General features: G+C 32.0%; 2 protein-coding genes across 2 annotated transcripts in view; one reads left to right on the top strand and one right to left on the bottom strand.

The window, feature by feature from the left end:
- Positions 1–10,633, bottom strand: part of LOC119645180 (myotubularin-related protein 4) — a 31,813-nt gene extending 21,180 nt beyond the window's left edge. The window contains exon 1 of the mRNA XM_038045164.1: positions 9,698–10,633. The gene's annotated coding sequence lies outside the window, so the exon portion shown is untranslated. The remainder of the gene's footprint in view (positions 1–9,697) is intronic.
- Positions 10,634–11,942: 1,309 nt separating this feature from the next.
- LOC119634964 (endoplasmic reticulum resident protein 44) lies at positions 11,943–19,035 on the top strand. Its single transcript, XM_038029425.1, has 7 exons — positions 11,943–12,058; positions 12,223–12,298; positions 16,700–16,791; positions 16,900–17,293; positions 18,074–18,340; positions 18,418–18,616; positions 18,730–19,035. Exons 1-7 carry the CDS (start codon positions 12,011–12,013, stop codon positions 18,869–18,871), a joined length of 1,218 nt encoding a protein of 405 aa, XP_037885353.1. The 5' UTR covers positions 11,943–12,010; the 3' UTR covers positions 18,872–19,035.
- The last annotated feature ends 1,316 nt before the right edge of the window (positions 19,036–20,351 follow it).

Raw genomic sequence — 20,351 nt, 5'->3', positions numbered from 1 at the left:
AGAGAGAGAGAGAGAGAGAGAGAGAGAGAGAGAGAGAGAGAGAGAGATAGAGAGAGAGAGAGAGAGAGAGAGAGAGAGAGAGATAGAGATAGATAGACAGATAGAGAGAGAGAGAGAGAGACAGACAGATAGATAGATAGAGAGAGACAGAGAGAGAGACAAGGACTTCAGATGATCACCAATCTTTCTCAATGGCCGGAACGATTCCGGCCATTCCCACGATTTACCGTTTATTAATAATTGGAAAGGTACAACAACAACAAAAAGGACTATTTGATTCAGTTTACAAACCTTGCAAATCACTTTACAAATTATTACTTTTGTGTTACTCATTTCATAACTTTTTAAACTGTAGTGTTGTCTTTGTTATTGAAGAAACACAAATAGTACGCTTGCTCTTGCTGTACGTTTGACCTTGTTAGAGTCAATAAATAATTTCCTATGTGTTTTCTTCCTAAAAACCCATTAAATTTGCTTTCAGATTTGCAATCGTTTGAAGTATGCTATATAAACATTTCACAATGTTATTATTCTTTATTATAGGAAAGTATGCCACACTATTAGTCAAAGAGGATATGGAGAGAATGAATACCAAACAAACTATTTATTGATATAAATGTCATCATTCTTAAATCATTCAATAAAATGTGCAATATATAAACAAAAACCCCACCTCCTCCTTCTTCTCTTTATCCTCTCTATGGAAGTTAGTCTAGCTGACATTGCTGCCACTGCTGGTCTACATTTTTATCTTTTCTAAAGTGTTAAGAGAAATGTATCTAGCATTTGACGCAACTTAATATACTGCTGCATATACTCGATATCTCTTTTCAAGTTGTTTTCTCCTTCTTATGTCCAAGTGCACTGGCAATTTTATGCGCATTCATCTCTTATATAAATGAAAATGCGAGAACGAGGAGGATGATGTTTAATGTAAATGTTACAAAGACATAATATCTATAGTCAATAATAAGTAACTGGGTCAAACTCATTATAATGGCTCGTCATTGCCAATATCATCGATACGTGATAAAATGAAATTTATATAGAAAAAGATAGGCCCTAATATATAGATCACATAATTAAGTTCACATAAGTCGAAAATATCTATGGAACACAAGCATTCTCGTTTAACTACTTGTTTCAACGTAAACTAATATGACAAACATTTCTTAAAAAGAATGCAAAAATATTACACACAGACTCCTGGTTTTACCTTAAACTGAAACTATGTTTGCTATATTGCATATACGTAATATGCAATATAGCAATAAATCTTGATGAGTTAGTTTTTCGTAACAGAAGATGTTGCGTTTTCTCTTAGTCTTTGATATATTATGACTTTTCCATATCAATCTATTATCTTCAGGTTTTACGCATCAGCATTATTTATTCTGCTGAAACATACGCAGCAACAATGATTTTTAGATCGAGTTCTTTGTAAAAAAAAAGTCGCCAAACGCAAAAAGGAGAGTTACGTTTCTGGCTTAACTCGGTAGATTGCGTTGCTGAACTGTCTTGCGCGATGCGTTACGTTAAGCAAAGTTCGCTTAACTGTGACGTACACTAGACGCGTCATTGAAACCAATAGTCGATATGAATGATTATGATGTCGCTATTTGCGGGGAGGGGTAAGGGGATGTGGTAATAATATATCACATCCCCGATTCTTCGGGAATGCACAATCGGTGCAATATGTGAAACGGACTTTCAGGGCGATAACGTCCGGCTCGTTATGAAAAATCATGTCCACGGAACACTGAAAGCATTGAACAGAAATGTGTTGTCCTGCTTGCTTGTTATATCCAACTTCTTTGTATTAACAGTGATTTCGATCAACTAATTATTATCTGTCCGAACAGGATGTTTTCGATTCTTATGCCGATTATATCGACAAAATACTTGCTTGCTGATGGACTGGTCGACTCATAAGAGATTTGGATTCTTAATCGACCCGGTGAATCGCAAAAATAGGGAATAAAAATGGTCCTTTTTGTTAGAAATGAATGCACGTATGCAAGATGTCGGTAGTTCTAGTGTCAAGTAAGGTGAGAAAGGCTTGCTCAAATATAAATAAAGGAAGGAAAAAACCGGCTGCTAGCCCACTAAGACTAAGAAGACTATGAAAAGAAATGCGTAGAAAAGGTCTAGATTAAGCCCAGATTAGCCCATTTGCTTGTTGTGGAATTGCCTGCGTATCGTATGACACACTGCGCCCGTCATGCTTGATATTTCTACTTTTAAGTCAAACGTAAACAGACACTACTGCCCCCTCTTTAAATTCCTCGGCATAGTGTTAGCACACGATGGCTGCCAAGTTGATGTAGGCGCTATGGTGCACCCTCGCATTTACATAAATTGAATTAAAGAATTGAAATTAGATACGGAGATGCTATTCAACAACTTTAAGCACTCGCTTGATGACACTCAAAACTATAAAAAAGTTGTTGCAATGAAAGTGAAGAAATTAAAATTTGATGCGCTGCGATACATAAGTTATGCACGCACACACACACACACACACAGCAATTTGAAGTAAAAAATTAACATTATTAATATGTCTCCTTCTTTGCAAATATTTTCTCATCCTATTTCCTATTCCTATTCTCATCTTCTCTCTGCTAATTCATTTTGCATGAAATTTACTAATCCTAGATAGAAACAGTATATTAAATATCGTTATGCCAACTGATCTAAATCAGTACATTTTATATTTATTTATTTATTTAATCTTTTTCCTTTTGTTGTTTTTTTTTTTTTTTCAATATGTTAACGTAAATTATTATTGAAAGCGAAAACTTCCAGTTACTTCACGCTAAAATGAATATATTTGAAGTATGTTTAGGTAGACGACATTCCATATGGAGACAAAACATGCGTAAACAATGTCAGCAAATACACTGTCTGTACACATGTACATATGCCATATACCTTATGGACTAGCATATCTCTTCAAGTACGTGTCGTATGTATTCAATGAATGTAACGAACAATCGCACTTACTCGGATATATGAAAAGTGCGTACGTGTTCATATTATACACTCTCTACGCTTATTGCTATCTTATATAGTTACGTACACAATGTGAAAACGTGAAAAAAAAAAAGAAAAAAAAGAAAAGAATATTCACAATATTTGCAATTCCAAAACGTGGAAACTAACTAATCAAACAGTATCTAGAACTGAAATCTAAATAAGAATAATTCAAGGGCTACCAGCGTAAACATTGAGTGTATTACCTTGCATTCCGTTCACAATAGAGATAGTCAAAGTTACCTCAAACTCTTCCAATTTGAAAAAATGAAAAAAAAATAGATATTGTTTAGCAAAGTTCTCCACCCACTGACGTGATAGCCCAAATATGTAATAATTTTTCATATATGATATTTTTGAAATTATATCAAATTTTAAAAGTGTCATGCGAGCAAAATACAAAATATCGCATATGTTCTTAAGCTTCATGAAGATCTAATTGGAAATCTACGATGTAACATATATATGGCAACACTGCTAACGACTATGATGTCCGGAACGACCTAACCTTCAAACGATATTTGACGAAATTTTTTCATGACATTTCGACCATTAGCTTACAAGTGCCATTTGTTTTAGTGCTAGTAGTACATTTGTAATTTTCAAAACAATCGAAATATCTGAAGAATTTCGTATCAAATTGATCAGATGTTGCTTTTTGATGAGAAAACAAGTAAAAAAAAATTATATCCACCATATAGATAATTGGTTCACTTAAGATATTAATGTCCAAGAAATCGAATTTTTCTTTCTTTAAAATCCCAAGACTTTATGCATCAAACATCCATCACAATTAAATTACAGTAAAAGTTCCTAATGCGCGTTTCCTTCATTCGGGGTCTCCTTATTCGCGGGTTAAAAGAATGCGATAAAATTCCTCTATTCGCGGCTATAAATTTCTTTATTCGCGGATTCTAATAAGTAAATACATACGAATAAAAGGATTCTAATAGGTATCCAAGCAAAATTCCGTATTCGCGGCACATATATCTCCCGAATGAGGAACTTTTACCGTATAGTTAGCACAGTTTATCGTATTCTACGCTTCGACTCCTTTCATTTGATATCTATATTGATCGATGATATTTTTACGAAAACAACTCATCGACTCAATTGTTACATCTACCATAATTAATTTAGAATTAACACACTTACACACTTACTGACAAAAACAAATTGAGTAATCCCTTTATTTTTTAGTGGTGGGCATATAACGTACCGTTCAAAATCAATATCGGCTAGGAAAGGTTTATGGCGATAAGACAAATTTATAGGCGATTTGTTAATTTTAAAGATAGCCGTACGGACATCGATGATGCTGAACACTCTGACACTCTGATCGCCCAAATTCGGCAATTGTTCCATAAAATATAGAAAAGTGCTCGCGAAAAATCGCTTTGGCTGACCGAAAAGTGAGGTTGCGTGTAATAGCTGGACACCTTTAAAATATCGAAAGGCAATCTATTAAATTATTTTTTGTCTCATGAGAAAGCCCGGTTTGCAGTTGATGCCGCGTTTGCTCACTTTTGACAATAACGTGCTGCTAACTCAGAGCGATGTTTGCGCCACAGTTTAGGCGAAATGCAAACATAGGCTCATCACTACATTTCAAGGTCAATTCGCCAGTGATCCTAGTGTACACTAGGCGAAATCCGTTCAAACGTACCAAAAAAGTAGTAAGAGCCATTAAAACAACTCTGGCCGAAATGTTATGAAATTTTGCCACATATTGTTTGAAGGATGACACAATACACAAATCATAGGGATCTGAAGAGACAAAAGATTCATTGGATGATGTGTTAAAATTCAATTTCGATTTAAAAGGAATGGAATCTTTCGTTCGTCGGTGAGTCTTTCGAATAAACGTTATGGAGAGTACGTTCCAATTAGAAAACGATGACTATTTCAACATGGAACGCGATATTCTATGTGCATACACCTTTGTAAAGAAGTGAAAAAAAAAAAAAATGAAATATATATATATATATAAATATATAAATATTTTTCAAGAATTATTTTTGAAATTTTTAACTTTTAATTTTTAATCATATTCTGAGTGATTGCGATCACTGTATAAGATTGAGAAGATTACGAGAAGCGAATCGATAATCCGTATTTCATCGCGCCATCATTGGGCGGCGCCATCGTTAGGAAGATGTGTGAAAAGTGCAAAAAATTTCTACTGCAATCGGGGAAGCAAATCGTGCTCCCACTTATATTATGCTGCACTACTCTGCACGCAGTAACGTATGATCGAAGGAAACTTGATGCAACGCACTGCAAGTCAGCAAGTAAGCATAGCAGTGCAGAGATTGTATCGCATACCGTTAACCGTTGTAGAAAGTTTTGAGAAAAATATGACAATTACAATTAATAAATAAATTGCCGAAGAAAAAAATGATCTCTTTATGTTGTGTCTTTTTTTTTAAATATGTTTCAGAGACAAAATGTTAAAAGCTCGTATTCTTCTCGATAATATATTTATAAACTTGCAATGTCATTATCATTTCGTTATCGGCATTCTCACTATATTATTATTATTATTATTATTATTGTTGTTGTTATTGTTAACACTTTCATTCGTATGAAGCTTTTAGATTCCGCTTTGCTTTGCTTTTCTCTTGTTTGTTTTATTTAATTTTTGCTTTTATTGCTTCTATTTTTGATTGTTTTATATATATATATAGATTTGTTTTTACTATATTTAGTATTTGCTCTTTGTTATTATCTGTGTTTGTTGCTTTCTATTCGTTTCAAAAACCAAAAAAAAAAAAAAACAAGGAATACATTAAGTACATTATATCATAAGTAACACACAACTGCAAATTCAAAGTCGATAGATGAGAATATAAATTCAATAGCCATGCGATAAGCATTATCCATAGCCATCTTAATATTATCGCATCAATAGCCAGCCTTTAAAGAGCGTGGACAACAAGAATTTTAATAGTCCGCTCGCAGAAATTCCATTGATACGCGTATGGGGAGATTCAGACTTGAAAGATAAGATTTAAAATCCGCTCATTGAAAGAAGAAAATTGATTGTTTTTTTTTTTATTTTTTTTTTTTTTTATTTGAAATATTTTAAAAATGAAAAAAAAAAATATTTTGGAAAATAGCTATAAAATGGTAATCGCTGTCTCGACCAGCGTCATACAGCGCTCGCTCAATGACTTTTAGTTGACAAGTTACTGATTGATTTAATATTTGACCTAGAGTTCGCAAATAAAAACTGGATTATGCACACAAACATAAGGCCTAATAAGCTCTAATCCAATTTAACTATGATTTCCAAATGCTTAAAGGGATCTCCTTATACTTTCTATTGGGGGCTTTTTTCGAATTTCAATTTGAATTTTTATTTTTTCACACCTTAAATAAAAAAAAAAAATGTTGTCTTTATTTAACAGAATAACATACATACATACATACATACATACATGTTCGATTCTATTATAACGGTATGCCAAGACAATTCACATTATCACGTAGCCTTAATATGGATATGTAAAGATGGGAAGAAAATTAAGTTAGACTCTTTATTAGCCTGCATCGAGCACGATTCATTCATTCATTCCCCTCCACTTGAAATTATAATTTTTACGCCCATTATTATAATAAAAACATATATAAATTAAATTTATCAAAACTTTCTTACATATTCAAATACGTTTCGATAATTTGCCAGTTCTTGCGTGAATAGCGCGCGAAATATAATTTCTCATGTCTGTTGCGTATAAAAAAAAATCACGGTTACGGTATCACAATATTTTCTGGAAAAATAAACTTGGTCTTAATTCTATCTATCCTTGCTATTGTCAAAAAAATTAATTTAAAAAAATCATTTATCATTTTACAAAAGAAAATGGCATTCGGTTATGGCCGATTCTATTATACCCCTCACTCACCTTTATCGTAAAAAAAAAAAAAAAAAAAAAAAAAAAAAAAAAATAATAATAATAATAATAATAAAATAAATTTTAATATTTCATAATATTGTGCGAGCTTGTCCGGCCTTTAGCTATTTTTATACATTTACTGTATGGTCAGTTATTATCGCCGCATCTAGTGTCGCCTAGTGGCTTATTTTCGTAAACACGGAGCATGCAAGGACTTGCAATGTTTTTGTCAAATTCAAAGCTAAGCATTAAATTAATTTACACAGGCGGACGGACAGATAGACAGACATGCTTCACAGTTTTGATATCAATAAAAATATTATATGTCGTACAGAATCGTCTGGGCGGATTCCAATTCAAATCACTTTGATAAAATAAACATACCTTCGCTTGTCCGCTTGTGCGTGTAATATACACACACACACACACACACACACACACACACACAATCTGGCAACAATATGTGTCGTTTTTAATCGCGCGCCTTTTTTTTTTTTTTAGCCCATTAACACAAAATTGTCACTGCGTTATTATTTGACAAGAGGAAACTAGACGGCTTTCCGATACTTTCGTTGATTTTATGCGAAACACTTATGTATTTACTTACTTGGTAAATAAAATTATTATTACAAATAATGAAGCGGTAAATTCTCTCATCTGTTTGCAGCATACCTACGTAAACAAGGAAAATTGATGAATTTGCCACCGAATACCGAAAAGTCAAGAAATTTCTCTAATAATCGAACAACTTCTCCAGCCATAAAAATGCAAATATTGCAGCTTTTCGGTCCGACGACATTTTGAAAGTAAAACTTTACAATCATGTTTGTCATTTTCGTGAGATGTTTCGACACAGATGCACATGTCAATTTCATTATTTAAGCTGTTTAAATGAGTTTAAAACTGGATTAGCTTTGAAAGAAATTAGAAAAGTTGGTATTTTGAAAAGGAAAATTCACTTTTTCACGAATCTCCTCATAACAAAAATGTATCGCGTGTATATATATATATATATATATGCTTGTGATTCAAATACATTGCTTACACCCTCTGGAAAACTATGCCTACGAATTATCTTTACCCGTATATGCCTAGACGAGTAGCTGAGAGTTCAATCAAACTCAAATCGTAATACGACGGCGACAGAGTTTACTTTCGTCGCAGTTATAGTGGGTGCGCTCGGTCGATAAAAGGCATAACATTTACCGATTGGGTATAGATAGCCCTACTAGGCTGTGGCCGCTTCCCCATCTCTTTCTCTTCTCTTCCGTTCCCATCTTTCCGATTGTCACCGTAGTACACGCATTGGTGAATGATTGATTGGTCATAAGTTGTCTACATATTGTTCCGTCAAATAGAATTTGACGTTTGCTGTATAGCAATAATCAAAAAAAAAAAATATTTCATGGGAAATTTTCTCAAATATTTTCCAAATCCAAGTTCCAATCCGAGACATTAGCAAATTGCCTATCAACGACAAATACTTGCAGCACTTGAGGCATAAATTGATTTTCTCTGCAATAAAATTATCCTCTTCTTTTTTTTTTTTTGCTTTTCGATTTCTTGATTGATCATTGGGCACATTTGGAACTTCTTCTCGACAACCTTTGAACCTTTGAAAGTCGGTGTTTTTTCATTTTACACATTTTGACAAACAGAAGGCAAATGCTACATATATATTTACTTAGCGGTCGGTTAATCATGCGACCGGTTACATATACGGAAAACTAAAGGCAATTTTCAATTATCGATTAAAGGTTAATTCAGTTGAATATTGTCAGATGGTCTTAAATAAAGCCAGCACTTGTCTACAGATGTTCACAGTATCGAATAGAACAGTTATGAAATGAATTTTAGTCTAAACTTCTATTTGCCATATAAGTAAGCAAGATATACTTATATAAACGTATAAAGAATTTATTTGATCGGTTATAGTTAAGATCGCGAGTTAAGTAGAGTAAGTGAAAATAGATTTGTCTATAGATATAAAATTTATTGAAACAAACAAAATAAGATACGAAAACTGAAAACAGGCGGTAAGTGCATATCAGTAATTTCATTGAAAATGTATTGCAGACCATATGGTTAAGTATTTAGAGTGGAAAAGACTTAAAAAGAGAAAAATCTTTTTATATAATTTTTAATATTATAAATTTTTATATCTATATATGTGTACACTATAAGGTATAATACTATTTATCGAATATACATACATGCGATAATTAAAATGTTTGAGGTTTTTTGTTTTTATTCCCTTAAACGGTATATTTTTCTTTTACAGTAAACAGACTCCTTCTATTTACTGTAGAAATATCACAACACTTGCTTACTGAGAGACACTAACTAAACTGAACAATGTGGGCAAACCAGCAGCAACAGCAGCAGCAGCAGCAGCAAAAACAATAACTATAGCAATAACGGTGAAAGCCGGCAAAGCAAGTACAAAGTCTAATTGTAAATATGAAAGCTATGCAGACACCATCGCATATATATTGATACATATATTATATACATGCCTGTATATATTTGGAAGGACACAGTTATGAAGAATATTACGATTAATATTATAATAAAATCATAATATTATACTACACTAAAAAAAAAAAAAAAATCAAGACAAAGACAAAGAGAGAATATGTTCTTTTCTTTTCTTATTTTTTTTTTTTTTTTCTTTTCTTTTTTTTGCATTTACCAAGGATTTAAAAATACGTACGAACGAAGCAATAAGGAAATAAAAAAGATCGTGTATTTATAATACAACTTACCCGGAAATTGATTTTTTCCCGAAGAAAGGGAATTTCAAGCTGAAGAAATGAAAGCCAAATATATTGAGATGATGTTGCAGCAATGACAAAAAACTAAACTAAACGTCGATTATAAAAGAAATGTTGCGTTTGCGCTGACGTCATTTACAAAAGCCACATACACCTAAATCTCTCCGATAAGGGAGATAAAAATTGCAAGGGAAAACGCAGATGTTACTTAATCACAACAAAATCGTAGGATGGTTCTCGGTGTTGCAAAAAAAAAAAAAAAAAAAAATGTTTATTGCTTATAATAAAAACCGAACAACAAGCACAATCACTACTTCTTTGAACTGCAATAATTTAAATAAACCGAACACAAGAGCTTCTCATAACACAATTGTTTAAACAAAAGAAATATTTTTATTTAACGTTTTTTTTTTCTTAATTTTTATTTTTTTTTTTTGCACCGAAAACAAAAACGAACTGAAGGTGAACAAGCGAAAACAGTTGAATTCTTTTTTTTTTTTTTTTTTTTTTAATTTTTTTGCATTCGTTTTATTGTCTTTAGCGACTCTCTTGTCTGTGCCTGCTATTTCCCGTATACGGCCTTAGGTAATTGCTCTTTTGTTGCTTTTATTTTTTTTTTTTATTTTTGCTTAAACGGGGCTATAAACGGGGTTACCAATTGAACAATTTCTTTTTAATTCGCTACTTTTAACATTTATTCGTTTTATCTAGTTTTGTTTTTCCTTTTCTTTTGTTCAAATAAAAATTGCTGATTACATTTATTCTCTATTAATTTCATTCTCTCTTTGCCAATTTTTGCAATTCAATTTTCGTCGTCAAATTTCATGTACAATTCGATTAAAATCCCTTCAAGTCGAAATCCTATTTTCAAAATAAATATTTTTAATAATTATTCAATTAATTTTCACGGATTCTTATGATTTTTTTCACCGTTTGAAAAATATTTATCAGACAACTATTTGTTATAGCACACACGAATAAAAATTCTTTACATACCAAGCTTAAGCGAAGTGTAGAATGAATAACTAGAAAATCAAAAAGCAAAAATATCTAAAGTAATTACGTTTATAGAGTGATTCATATGAACATATTTTTAAAAAATATATCACATAAAACAGCAGACTAGTTAAGGCGAAGCCAAAATGCATTTTGAATTTGAGCATTATTTTAATTTCATTTAATTTTGATTATATTTAAATTGGAATAAGATTTTAGGCGTCTACAGCACGACACTAGATAAATAAATAAATGCATTAAACGAATAAAAGAAGTTTAGCATGTTAAAATCTCATATAGTCGCAAAAATCGAATCTATAATTTTTTTAAATTCTATATTGCATGCATATACGCAATTTCCCCCTCAACTTCTCAAGGTACGCAGAGATCTAATGCAGTTTGTATTGCATATACATTAACCAATGCATAATTACAAATTATTTTTATCTATTTATTCACTTAGTTTCAGTTATTAGATTGAATAGTTCGAAGAAATTTTTCTAATTCGCATTTATATATTCATACCGAAGCTATTTTTTAATTGCCGTTCACAGTCATAGGTATTCAAATTTTTGTCCCAAAATGTATAAAGTATATATATGTAAGCATATAGCTTTTGTATTTTTCAGCACAGAAATAACAGCATTTCCATAAGTATAGCATATCTCACGGGTTCAATATTATTATGATCTTAGTTAGGCATGAACATTTTTTCTTTTCATTTATTTATATTATTCTATTGTTAAGTTCTAGCCTTTTGAAAGGATTCATAATGGTCAATCAATCAAAAACGCGAATTTTATATTCAATAGAGGCTACAATTTGATAGTGTTAAGTTCAGTCTGTGATTGATTGATTGAATTTTTTATTACAGTTACAGTTTGAAAGCATTAGATCCGGCCTTTGGTTAGTTGAATTTTGATATCGACAACGAAATTAATATTAGCTATGTACTTGTCTCAAGTTTAAGTTCAACTATAAAAAGCGCATATATATAGGTCAATGGATGTGTCAAAATAAGGCAAAAGAATACTTTTTTTTTTTTAATAAACGTATACGCAATCGGCGATTTTTCTCTCCACTGTGCCTGGTATAAAGGAAATGAGAAAAACTGTGTGTTTATGCAAAACTATTCCCGAAAGGTTGGCAAATCTACGACAAATGAGGGTAACTCGGGCAAAGAAAATAAAGAAGAAAGGAGAAAGGAAAAAAGCAAAACGTCTGCATTGTAATAACGCAGCCAAGGAAAATTCTAAAAATTGAAAATTTTCGAAAATAATTTAATTTATTAAATAAAAATTTAGTGAAATGCAATTGTGTAGCCATCGAAAATGTTGCTATTTTGCGATATTTGTGGTAAGAATTGAATTGCCCCTTAAAATAAAAGCAGGCATGTTTCATTACTCAAACTGTCGACCGGTCATCGGAAAGAGAATTCTTTTTAAGTTTTATTTTCTTAAATCAAAGTCTGAATTAATGTAAAAATTGTTAAATTTGATCTTTATTGTTACTTATTGCAGGCATTTTACGTATTTTATCATCCAACAGATAGTGGAGCCGTGTCAATGACCAGTGAAAATATTGATATGACTTTAGGTAAGTGTGTCTCTCATGTTCAATAAAAAATAGCGTAGGCTGTAAAAATGTTGAAAAATTATTATTCGGTCTTATTTGGTTAATAGTTGTGTGGAGTCTTTCTATATAATTTTCGTTTGCTATAAAATCAAAGCATGCAAAATGTATGTATAGGAGGGGTGCATGTGTTTATATATTTTAAATATTCACCCTTTTGACGTGTCACTTATAAAATGAATAGCGTATGATAATAATTCAAAAGCATGCAGTCAATAGCAATAATGAGATGCTAGGTGCTTTATATGGCTCGAATCTGGTAGCAGCTTTTCTTCTTTTTTTTTTTATTTAAACAATTTAACCGTAGCAATTTCATTTGCCAAGTTACATGATAAAACCAAACAGTTTTTAATACATATGCAATTATAATTTTAATGTATATTTAATTATCTTTTCGATTCTGTTATGAATCAGTACAGTTAATGTACTTGAGTTCGTATGATTGAATTGCGAATTAAAATTTTCATCTTTAATTATATAAAAATAGTTCTTATTAAACAAAGAATTATTTGTAGGAAAAATAAGTTGTCTTTAGTATTTTTCAAGTATGTATTTAATACAACAATATGTGCCGACACTTACTTCCTCTGCCCGCAGTAAAGAGTGAAATTATATATTAAATTATATGAAAGGTTAGTTTCTTCTTCTGATTGGGCAAGAATACACTTCATATGTATTGTTAATTCTATTTAACTGAGGGCCATTTTCTTCCCGCAAAGAGCTAGTCGAACATTGTTTTCCTACTCCCAAAAGTCGTTGAAAAATTTTCTATATCATATTTATAGCAAAAGTTTTGTTGAAACTTCTTCTATATACTATACATAGCTTGAAGGTTCCGTTGATGCATTTCTAGTATTCCATTTGCTTAGCTGTATAACTAATTTACTCTGGCAAATTACAAATCTTTCTCTCGGTAAGTGCTTAGCTTATAGGATAGTAGAGCTGAAAATATTAAAAGTATTTATATTTTGCTAATAGTGATTTGGCAAAGGCCACGGCCACTCTTCCTATCAATTATATCATCCTTTTTTTGCGCATTTCTACTTAATTGCCGATCATATTCATCGATGTCTTCAGTAAATCCGAAAAGCGTTTTTATAATTTCTATAAATCCGTGGTGTTGACTTTGAAGTTTCTCTAATACTTCTTGGAGTGTTGAGGAGCTTATTCAAAGTTCCAATATTGAAAGTATTTTGTCAGATGTTGAAAAAAGTCCGAGGAACTTTTTTTTTTTTTTTTAATGAAAAACTCGCTTATTTTAAAAGGATAATGCGAAATATTTTGTAGCATAAATACTTTACGTATCGATATAACAATAAAGACATTATTCTATATAATAGACTGTAAGCCCCATACACCGAAATCATTCAATCAGGTACTTGTTTTACGCACAAAATTCTTGCGGGATGGATCGATCGCATCGTTAATGATGCTCTTGCTTTCGGTAATATTAGCTTGTCCTCCCCTGCTCGCATTAGCAGTGAAGACGAATTACTATTTTTGCCGAAGCCGTTATTTTTTTTGCTTGATTTTTTCTAATCGTTTCTTTTAATATTTAATTAGACCATCGAAGTTATGAGTTAGTATTAGTGAAACTTCCTCTTTGTGGCGGAAAATTTCTTATTCACCGAATAGCGGTGCAAAAAAGACGAATACCTAACAGAGCTTTCTCCTTGAAATTTCCGGCTGCTTCAAATGAATCCCTGTTGGGAAGTTGTGTTATCCCTAGTGTTTGCGAAATCCAGAAATACATATCGAACCCCCGATCTCGTAAATCCATCTTATATATATATTCCCGATCGACGTAAGATGGTGAGTTGTTTTAACGCTAATCGTTTGCCCTCGATTGCTGAGATACCGGTCAAAAAAACTGAGATATAAGACCAAGATGTAGCATGTATTTAGCATCATTCCACCCCAAGTCTAGAAATGCTCCAGCAATGGAGAAAAATCATACTTGCAACTTGCAGCCTATAAAATATATTTATATAGAAAAACGACACAATCCATGTGTCCATGTGGAATGTATTATAGGAGTCTAGAAAATATTCCAAACGACTGACTGACAAGTCCGTATCTAATAACGACTGCACTTATAATGTGTTGTTCTTTTGGGACGATGGGTATCAAAGGTATGCTCTAACATAAAATACATTTTTCTTCCTTTTTCGTCACTGACGATGGCTTCTCAAAGGCTTTTCGAGTTTGCTGAATATTCATGAGCAGAAAAGCACACAAGATATATGTTATCTGTTTAATAAACGTCAGTATCTAAATGTTGTATTATTTAGGCAAACGATGTGAAAGATAGACTCATTCAAACGAATGTCTGTCTTTCAACAGTATAAATAGGTTAAGTGCTTAAAGACATATTTTCTATACCATAGCAAAGAGGCATTACATTGCGCAAGGGAAGCACAATTAAATCTCAAATTAGTTTTGAACACGTGAAGTGAAAGCATAAATTCCTCACGATTGTTGAGCCGGTCGCGAAAGTTTTTTTTTTTTTTTTTTTTTTAAATCATTTTAACATAATAAAAAAAGGAAAGGGTCCCTTGCAATATTCTAGGTGTATACAAAAACTCAAAAAAAAAAAAATCAAAAATCTTCTCTGGTCTTTAGTATTCATTTAGTTCGCCCATTGAATGTATTCTAATTGGATTTCAGTGGGGAAAGAAAAATGTGAAAGTAAAGTCTATAAACAACGTTACCGTTATAATAGGGTGTAACAAAAATCTTATTTAATTGTAACAAATAGAAAGTAAGAAAATGATATTCGGTGGTGATCACATCGTTTAGGCCCGCTACCGTCACCGTTAGCCGTGGTGCATACGATATTCACTTTCGGATTATCCGCCTGAGTGGCCGAGTAGGCAAGTGTTTCGACTAGCAACTCAATAGTCGTGGGCTCAAATCTCAAGTGCGGTAGAGTTTTTAATAAAGCCGGAAGCCTTAAATCCCTAGTGTGCTTTAAGAGTGTGCTTTTAGTCTTAGAATTTATTCTCTGGCTAAAATTATAATAATAATAATAATAATAATAATAATAATACTTTTGGATTAACGCACTTAGCTTATCGCATTCTATCCTTCAAGTCCTAATTGATTGTATTGCAAAGAAAAAACGAATCCTCCACGTTAGATGGGGCCAATCATGTTTATTTTAGAGCTTACGTAGATAGTAAATACATAGATGATAATATATCTTCATGTAAAAAATATTGAGAATAATTTTCGACATTCTATCCTGCTTATCTGAAGAGAACAAGCGGAAAACATTAGGCCCAAGTGCTGCTGAATCATCGACTACATGCAAATTTATACCGTTATATCTGATTGTAGTTTATAAGTAACGAGCAAAAAACGAAATTGTTTTCATTTTTAAAAACTAAGGTGATGGTCTCAGCTAATATAGTAGTACTGTCGTCGGATGATTTAACCGATTCGTCCCATTTTCAATATCACCTAGGCCTGCAAGAACTAGCTTAGCTTCATTTTTGCGATCAGAAAAGTGTTTACACAGACATGCGGACAGGCGGACGGACGGACAAACTTAAATCGGTTTATAATTTGATTGCCGATCATGAATATATATATATGTATACTTTATGGGGTAGAGTGTGGGTGTTGTAAACTTAATATGCTTCCCATTCCTCGGTGATGGGTATGAAAGGAAAATCTAGAAAAATATTTCAAAAATCTTATTTATTTCAAAAATTTGAAAACAATGCATTCGTGCTTTATTTGTCTTTTCATTTTCATTTATTCGCGCTTGTGTGAAATCTTTGATGAACATTTGCTACGAATTCTTGCTTTCCCTGCCAATTTAATAAATGTTACATTAATTGTTTACTCTCTCTATTTGGTCCTTCTTTTTTGGAACCAAATTCCAACTTCCAAATTTGTAATTTTTTTTTTTTTTTTTTTTTTTATTTATAAAAAGAATGAGGTGAAAAGAAAGTCATCAGCTTTTAGAATTTGTGAGTGGCTATTAATGCCAGACTGGGATCGAAAGTATCGAACGAAAAGGAAAGTACCAAGAAATCTAGAGTAATCTTGAAGTGATAGTGCATGTTAGGATTGAAGAATATTTTCTTAAATATAAGTCAGTCGAGTCAGTAGTTAAGTTAATCGTTTGCCAATTGAAGTAACTCGGAGAAGATTTAAATCAATTATGTTGTATTATCTGTAAGTAAAAAATTTATTATATTATATGTATTGTGTGTGTATATTACTTATTCATTTTAAGTTTTAGATGGATAAGGGCCTCGTGTCTAATGTTTGACAATGTTCTACTTTTTCAATTTAAGAAACTTTTTGTATTGCGTCTCCGTACCTATTAATAAAACTTAAATTATGTCATTACAGCCTCTAATGAATTGGTGTTTTTGAATTTTTATGCCGAATGGTGTCGATTTAGTAATTTATTAGCACCAATATTTAATGAAGCTGCCGAGAAGGTAAGAAATGTCATCATTATTTGTTCATTCATTACTATATTAATAATTGCTTTATTTACACATGATGGGGGTGTGGGGCGGGGGGCGATTTTAAAATTGATATTGTAGATTGCAGAGGCCTTTCCCGAATCGGGCAAAGTTGTACTTGGCAAAGTTGATTGTGATAAAGAAACAGCAATAGCTTCACGTTTTCATATAACCAAATATCCGACCTTGAAAATAGTCCGGAATGGTCAGCTAAGTAAACGTGAATATCGCGGACAACGTTCAGTTGACGCCTTCGTAGAATTTGTACGCAAACAATTAGAGGATCCAATTAAGGAGTTTAAATTATTAAAGGAACTGGACGAGTTGGATGTAAAGAAACGTATTATCTTTGGGTATTTTGATCGTCGCGATCAACCAGAGTACGATACATTCCGTAAAGTAGCCACAAATTTGAAGGAGGATTGCGAATTTCACGTCGGCTTCGGTGAAGTTGTTCAAGCCATGCACCCACCAGGTAATAAGCAGATTATTATTTCTATTTTTTTTTTTTTTCTTTTTTTCTATACTCTCCTTCCTTTCATTTCAATCATCCTATAAATAAAGCTTGATCAAGTATATCAAATTTTGTATCAATCTAAGAGTGTCTGTCTATCTGTCCGTTTGTGTAAGTTAAGTTAACTAGGTCCGAATTTGGTACAAACATTTGCCATTTGTTGTACGCTATTTGGTTATGCAAAAGGCGCGCCTACTGTACAACGTACACTGAGAATGCCTTCCTTTTCCTTTAGTGCTTTTACTCATCAAATTTGGATGTCCAATGCAAATTTGCCAAAAACATTGGCAGTATTCAAAAAAATAGTGTACTTCGTTTCAACTATTGTTATGTGTCGCCTGACGTATTGTATGAACATAATAGTTGTTTCGCGTGAAGCGTCTTCGCCCAATGTATTGTGCCGTGTTTACGTCATTTACTGAGAATTTAACTCATATCTCGCCGCAATCAGTCTGTTTGCTCGGTTTACCTTCGCCTGACTATTCTCGAAACTTAAAAACTGCTTTGTCGATATTGTTTTGACACAACAGACAAGATACAAGATATTGAGATGAATGATGATTTTGTCGTATGCAGGGCAGGGAATATTGCTCGAAAGAAAAATTCCGAATGTAATTCCTTCACATTTGTTTTTGTTATTGTATACATATTTTATGCTTTTGCCTTAGATGAAAGTGTATTTTTCAAATTTTACTACGAATTTGTCTGTCTGGATCCATTTATATTTATCGCGTTATTTAGGTACACCAATTATTGTATTTCGTCCGGATGTGGCTCTGAGTCATGAAAACGATGAAACATACGTGGGTAGTTTAAAAAATTTCGATGAATTGAAAATATGGATACAGGAGAAATGTGTACCATTGGTACGTGAAATAACGTTCGAGAACGCAGAAGAATTAACCGAAGAAGGCTTACCTTTCTTAATATTGTTTCATCATCCGGACGATACTGGATCAATTAAAGACTTTAAGGCGGTCATTGAAACGCAATTATTAGATGAAAAACGTAAGTTGATCGATACTAAACAAATTTAAAAATGTGAAAAAAAAATATTTATTCTTATTATTATTGCTATTTCTCAGAAAATGTGAATTTCTTGACGGCTGATGGCAAACGTTTTGCTCATCCCTTAAATCATTTGGGAAAAACGGAAAAAGATTTGCCATTAATTGCTATCGACTCATTTAGGCATATGTATTTGTTTACAAATTTCCGTGATATGTATATTTCGGGGAAATTGAAACAATTTCTACAAGATCTCTATAGCGGTAAACTGCATCGGTAAGTTTTGAATACACTTGAAATTCAAATTTCAAGTGTGTGTGTGTGTGTGTTCTTTTGTTCGTTTTTTCGCCGTGAAAAGCATTTTGTTTTCTCTAAATTTTTATTTATAGGGAATTTCACTACGGACCCGATCCGGTTAGCAATGATAATACCATAGAAATGTTACCTAATACCTCGCCGCCTGAATCCAGCTTTAAAAAGTTAGGACCGTCAAAGAACCGTTACACTTTGCTGCAAAAAGATGAATTGTAAATATTCGCCTCTTCTTTCGTTGTAAATAGAATTGAAAACCAACGAGATAATTTACGTGCTACGTGTGCAGTGTTTTGCCCATAAGAATGTGTGCTATACAAAATTCCACAATTTCTCTGAAACCAGTTTTTTATAATCAATGAAAAGAAAAAAAAAAAAAAAAAGTGTACAATTAACATAGAATTAATTAATTCCTCACAACAAATGTCGCTATTCGCTTTTATTCAAAATTTTCGCAAAAATTATGGAATTTATTACGAAAAATTTAAAAATAATCTCTGCACACCCGTCCTTAATTATGTATCCACCATCACAGTACTCAGGGTAAATATATTATATTTGTCAAGTGATTGTAATACGTGTAGACATATATATATATACATGCATATTACATATGTGTTTATATAACACTAGAAAAAGTCGTCTACCTGTATATCGAAATCAGTTATGTAAAAAAGATTTGTTTTAATTAGAGAATTGAATTTTATTGTAAATTGTCTGTTATTCTGTTTATTGCATTTGTTTGTTTGTTTGTTTGTCTCATTTTTTAATAGCAATTTCTAAAATTAGGAAAGAAAAAATTAGTTGGAAGAAAAATTTAATTACGAATGAAAGAAAATGTCATCGCATCTCGAGGCTTTGACAATTCACAGTCAATGGTGGGTATTAAAGGTTCGACCTTAGGGCGAATATAACATTTATTTCTCTCTCTCTCTCTCTCACTTTCTCTTTCTCTCTCTGTCTCTGTCTCTGTCGGCCTCTTTATCTTCCTGTCTCATTTTGTTTGTATAGAAAAAATATTTTATTTGAATTTAAAATATAGTAATATTTGTTTTAATGTAATCAAAAAATTGTAAGACCCTTGGAATGATATTGAATTTCTTTTTTCAAAGATATTTTTTTTTTGCATATTTGCATTTAATTTCATTCATTATGTAAATTGCGCATCCCTTGAAAATAAAAAAACTTTGAAAAGCTCGTGTGAGAACTTGCGTAAACAACATCCCGTTATGGCTAAAATTATTTTAAAGATAATATTAGAATTAGTTTGTATTAAAGTATAAATAAATAAAAAAGAAACATAATAATAATAATAAATTACTTTTAAATAGAGAATTATGAATAAAACGAAACCTACTTCAATAATAAGAAAGTATACTTAAAATACATATATACATAAAACATATATATATATATATATATAGTTGACATTGCTGCTGTTATGCTTTTATTAGATTTCTTTACTTGCAGGCGTTTACCGACATTAGAAAGGAGCAACGATGGTTTTCTTTTCTACTTACCTATTATATTTTCTTTCCACGAATCTTTTCCGTACGTGGTTTCGAATTTTACAATTGTACCATGACATTTATTAAAACTATTTTTGACCTTTTTCCAGCTATTTAAAGTCGGCCCGTTTATTCTTGAAAAAGTAATCGTTTGGATAACACTCGGTAATTACCCAACATTTTTTACGAAT

The sequence above is a fragment of the Glossina fuscipes genome, unplaced genomic scaffold (assembly GCF_014805625.2).
Source record: "Glossina fuscipes isolate IAEA_lab_2018 unplaced genomic scaffold, Yale_Gfus_2 0, whole genome shotgun sequence".
Taxonomy (NCBI): Eukaryota; Metazoa; Arthropoda; class Insecta; order Diptera; family Glossinidae; genus Glossina; species Glossina fuscipes.
This window is presented reverse-complemented; position numbering and strand designations above follow the sequence as displayed.

Excerpts from the sequence above, each read along its gene's own strand:
- LOC119634964 (XM_038029425.1), top strand. The coding sequence starts at position 12,011 with ATGCAATTGTGTAGCCATCGAAAATGTTGCTATTTTGCGATATTTGTG. Across the intron at positions 12,299-16,699 it reads AAATATTGATATGACTTTAG|CCTCTAATGAATTGGTGTTT; the intron begins GTAAGTGTGTCT and ends ATGTCATTACAG. Across the intron at positions 16,792-16,899 it reads TTAATGAAGCTGCCGAGAAG|ATTGCAGAGGCCTTTCCCGA; the intron begins GTAAGAAATGTC and ends TTGATATTGTAG.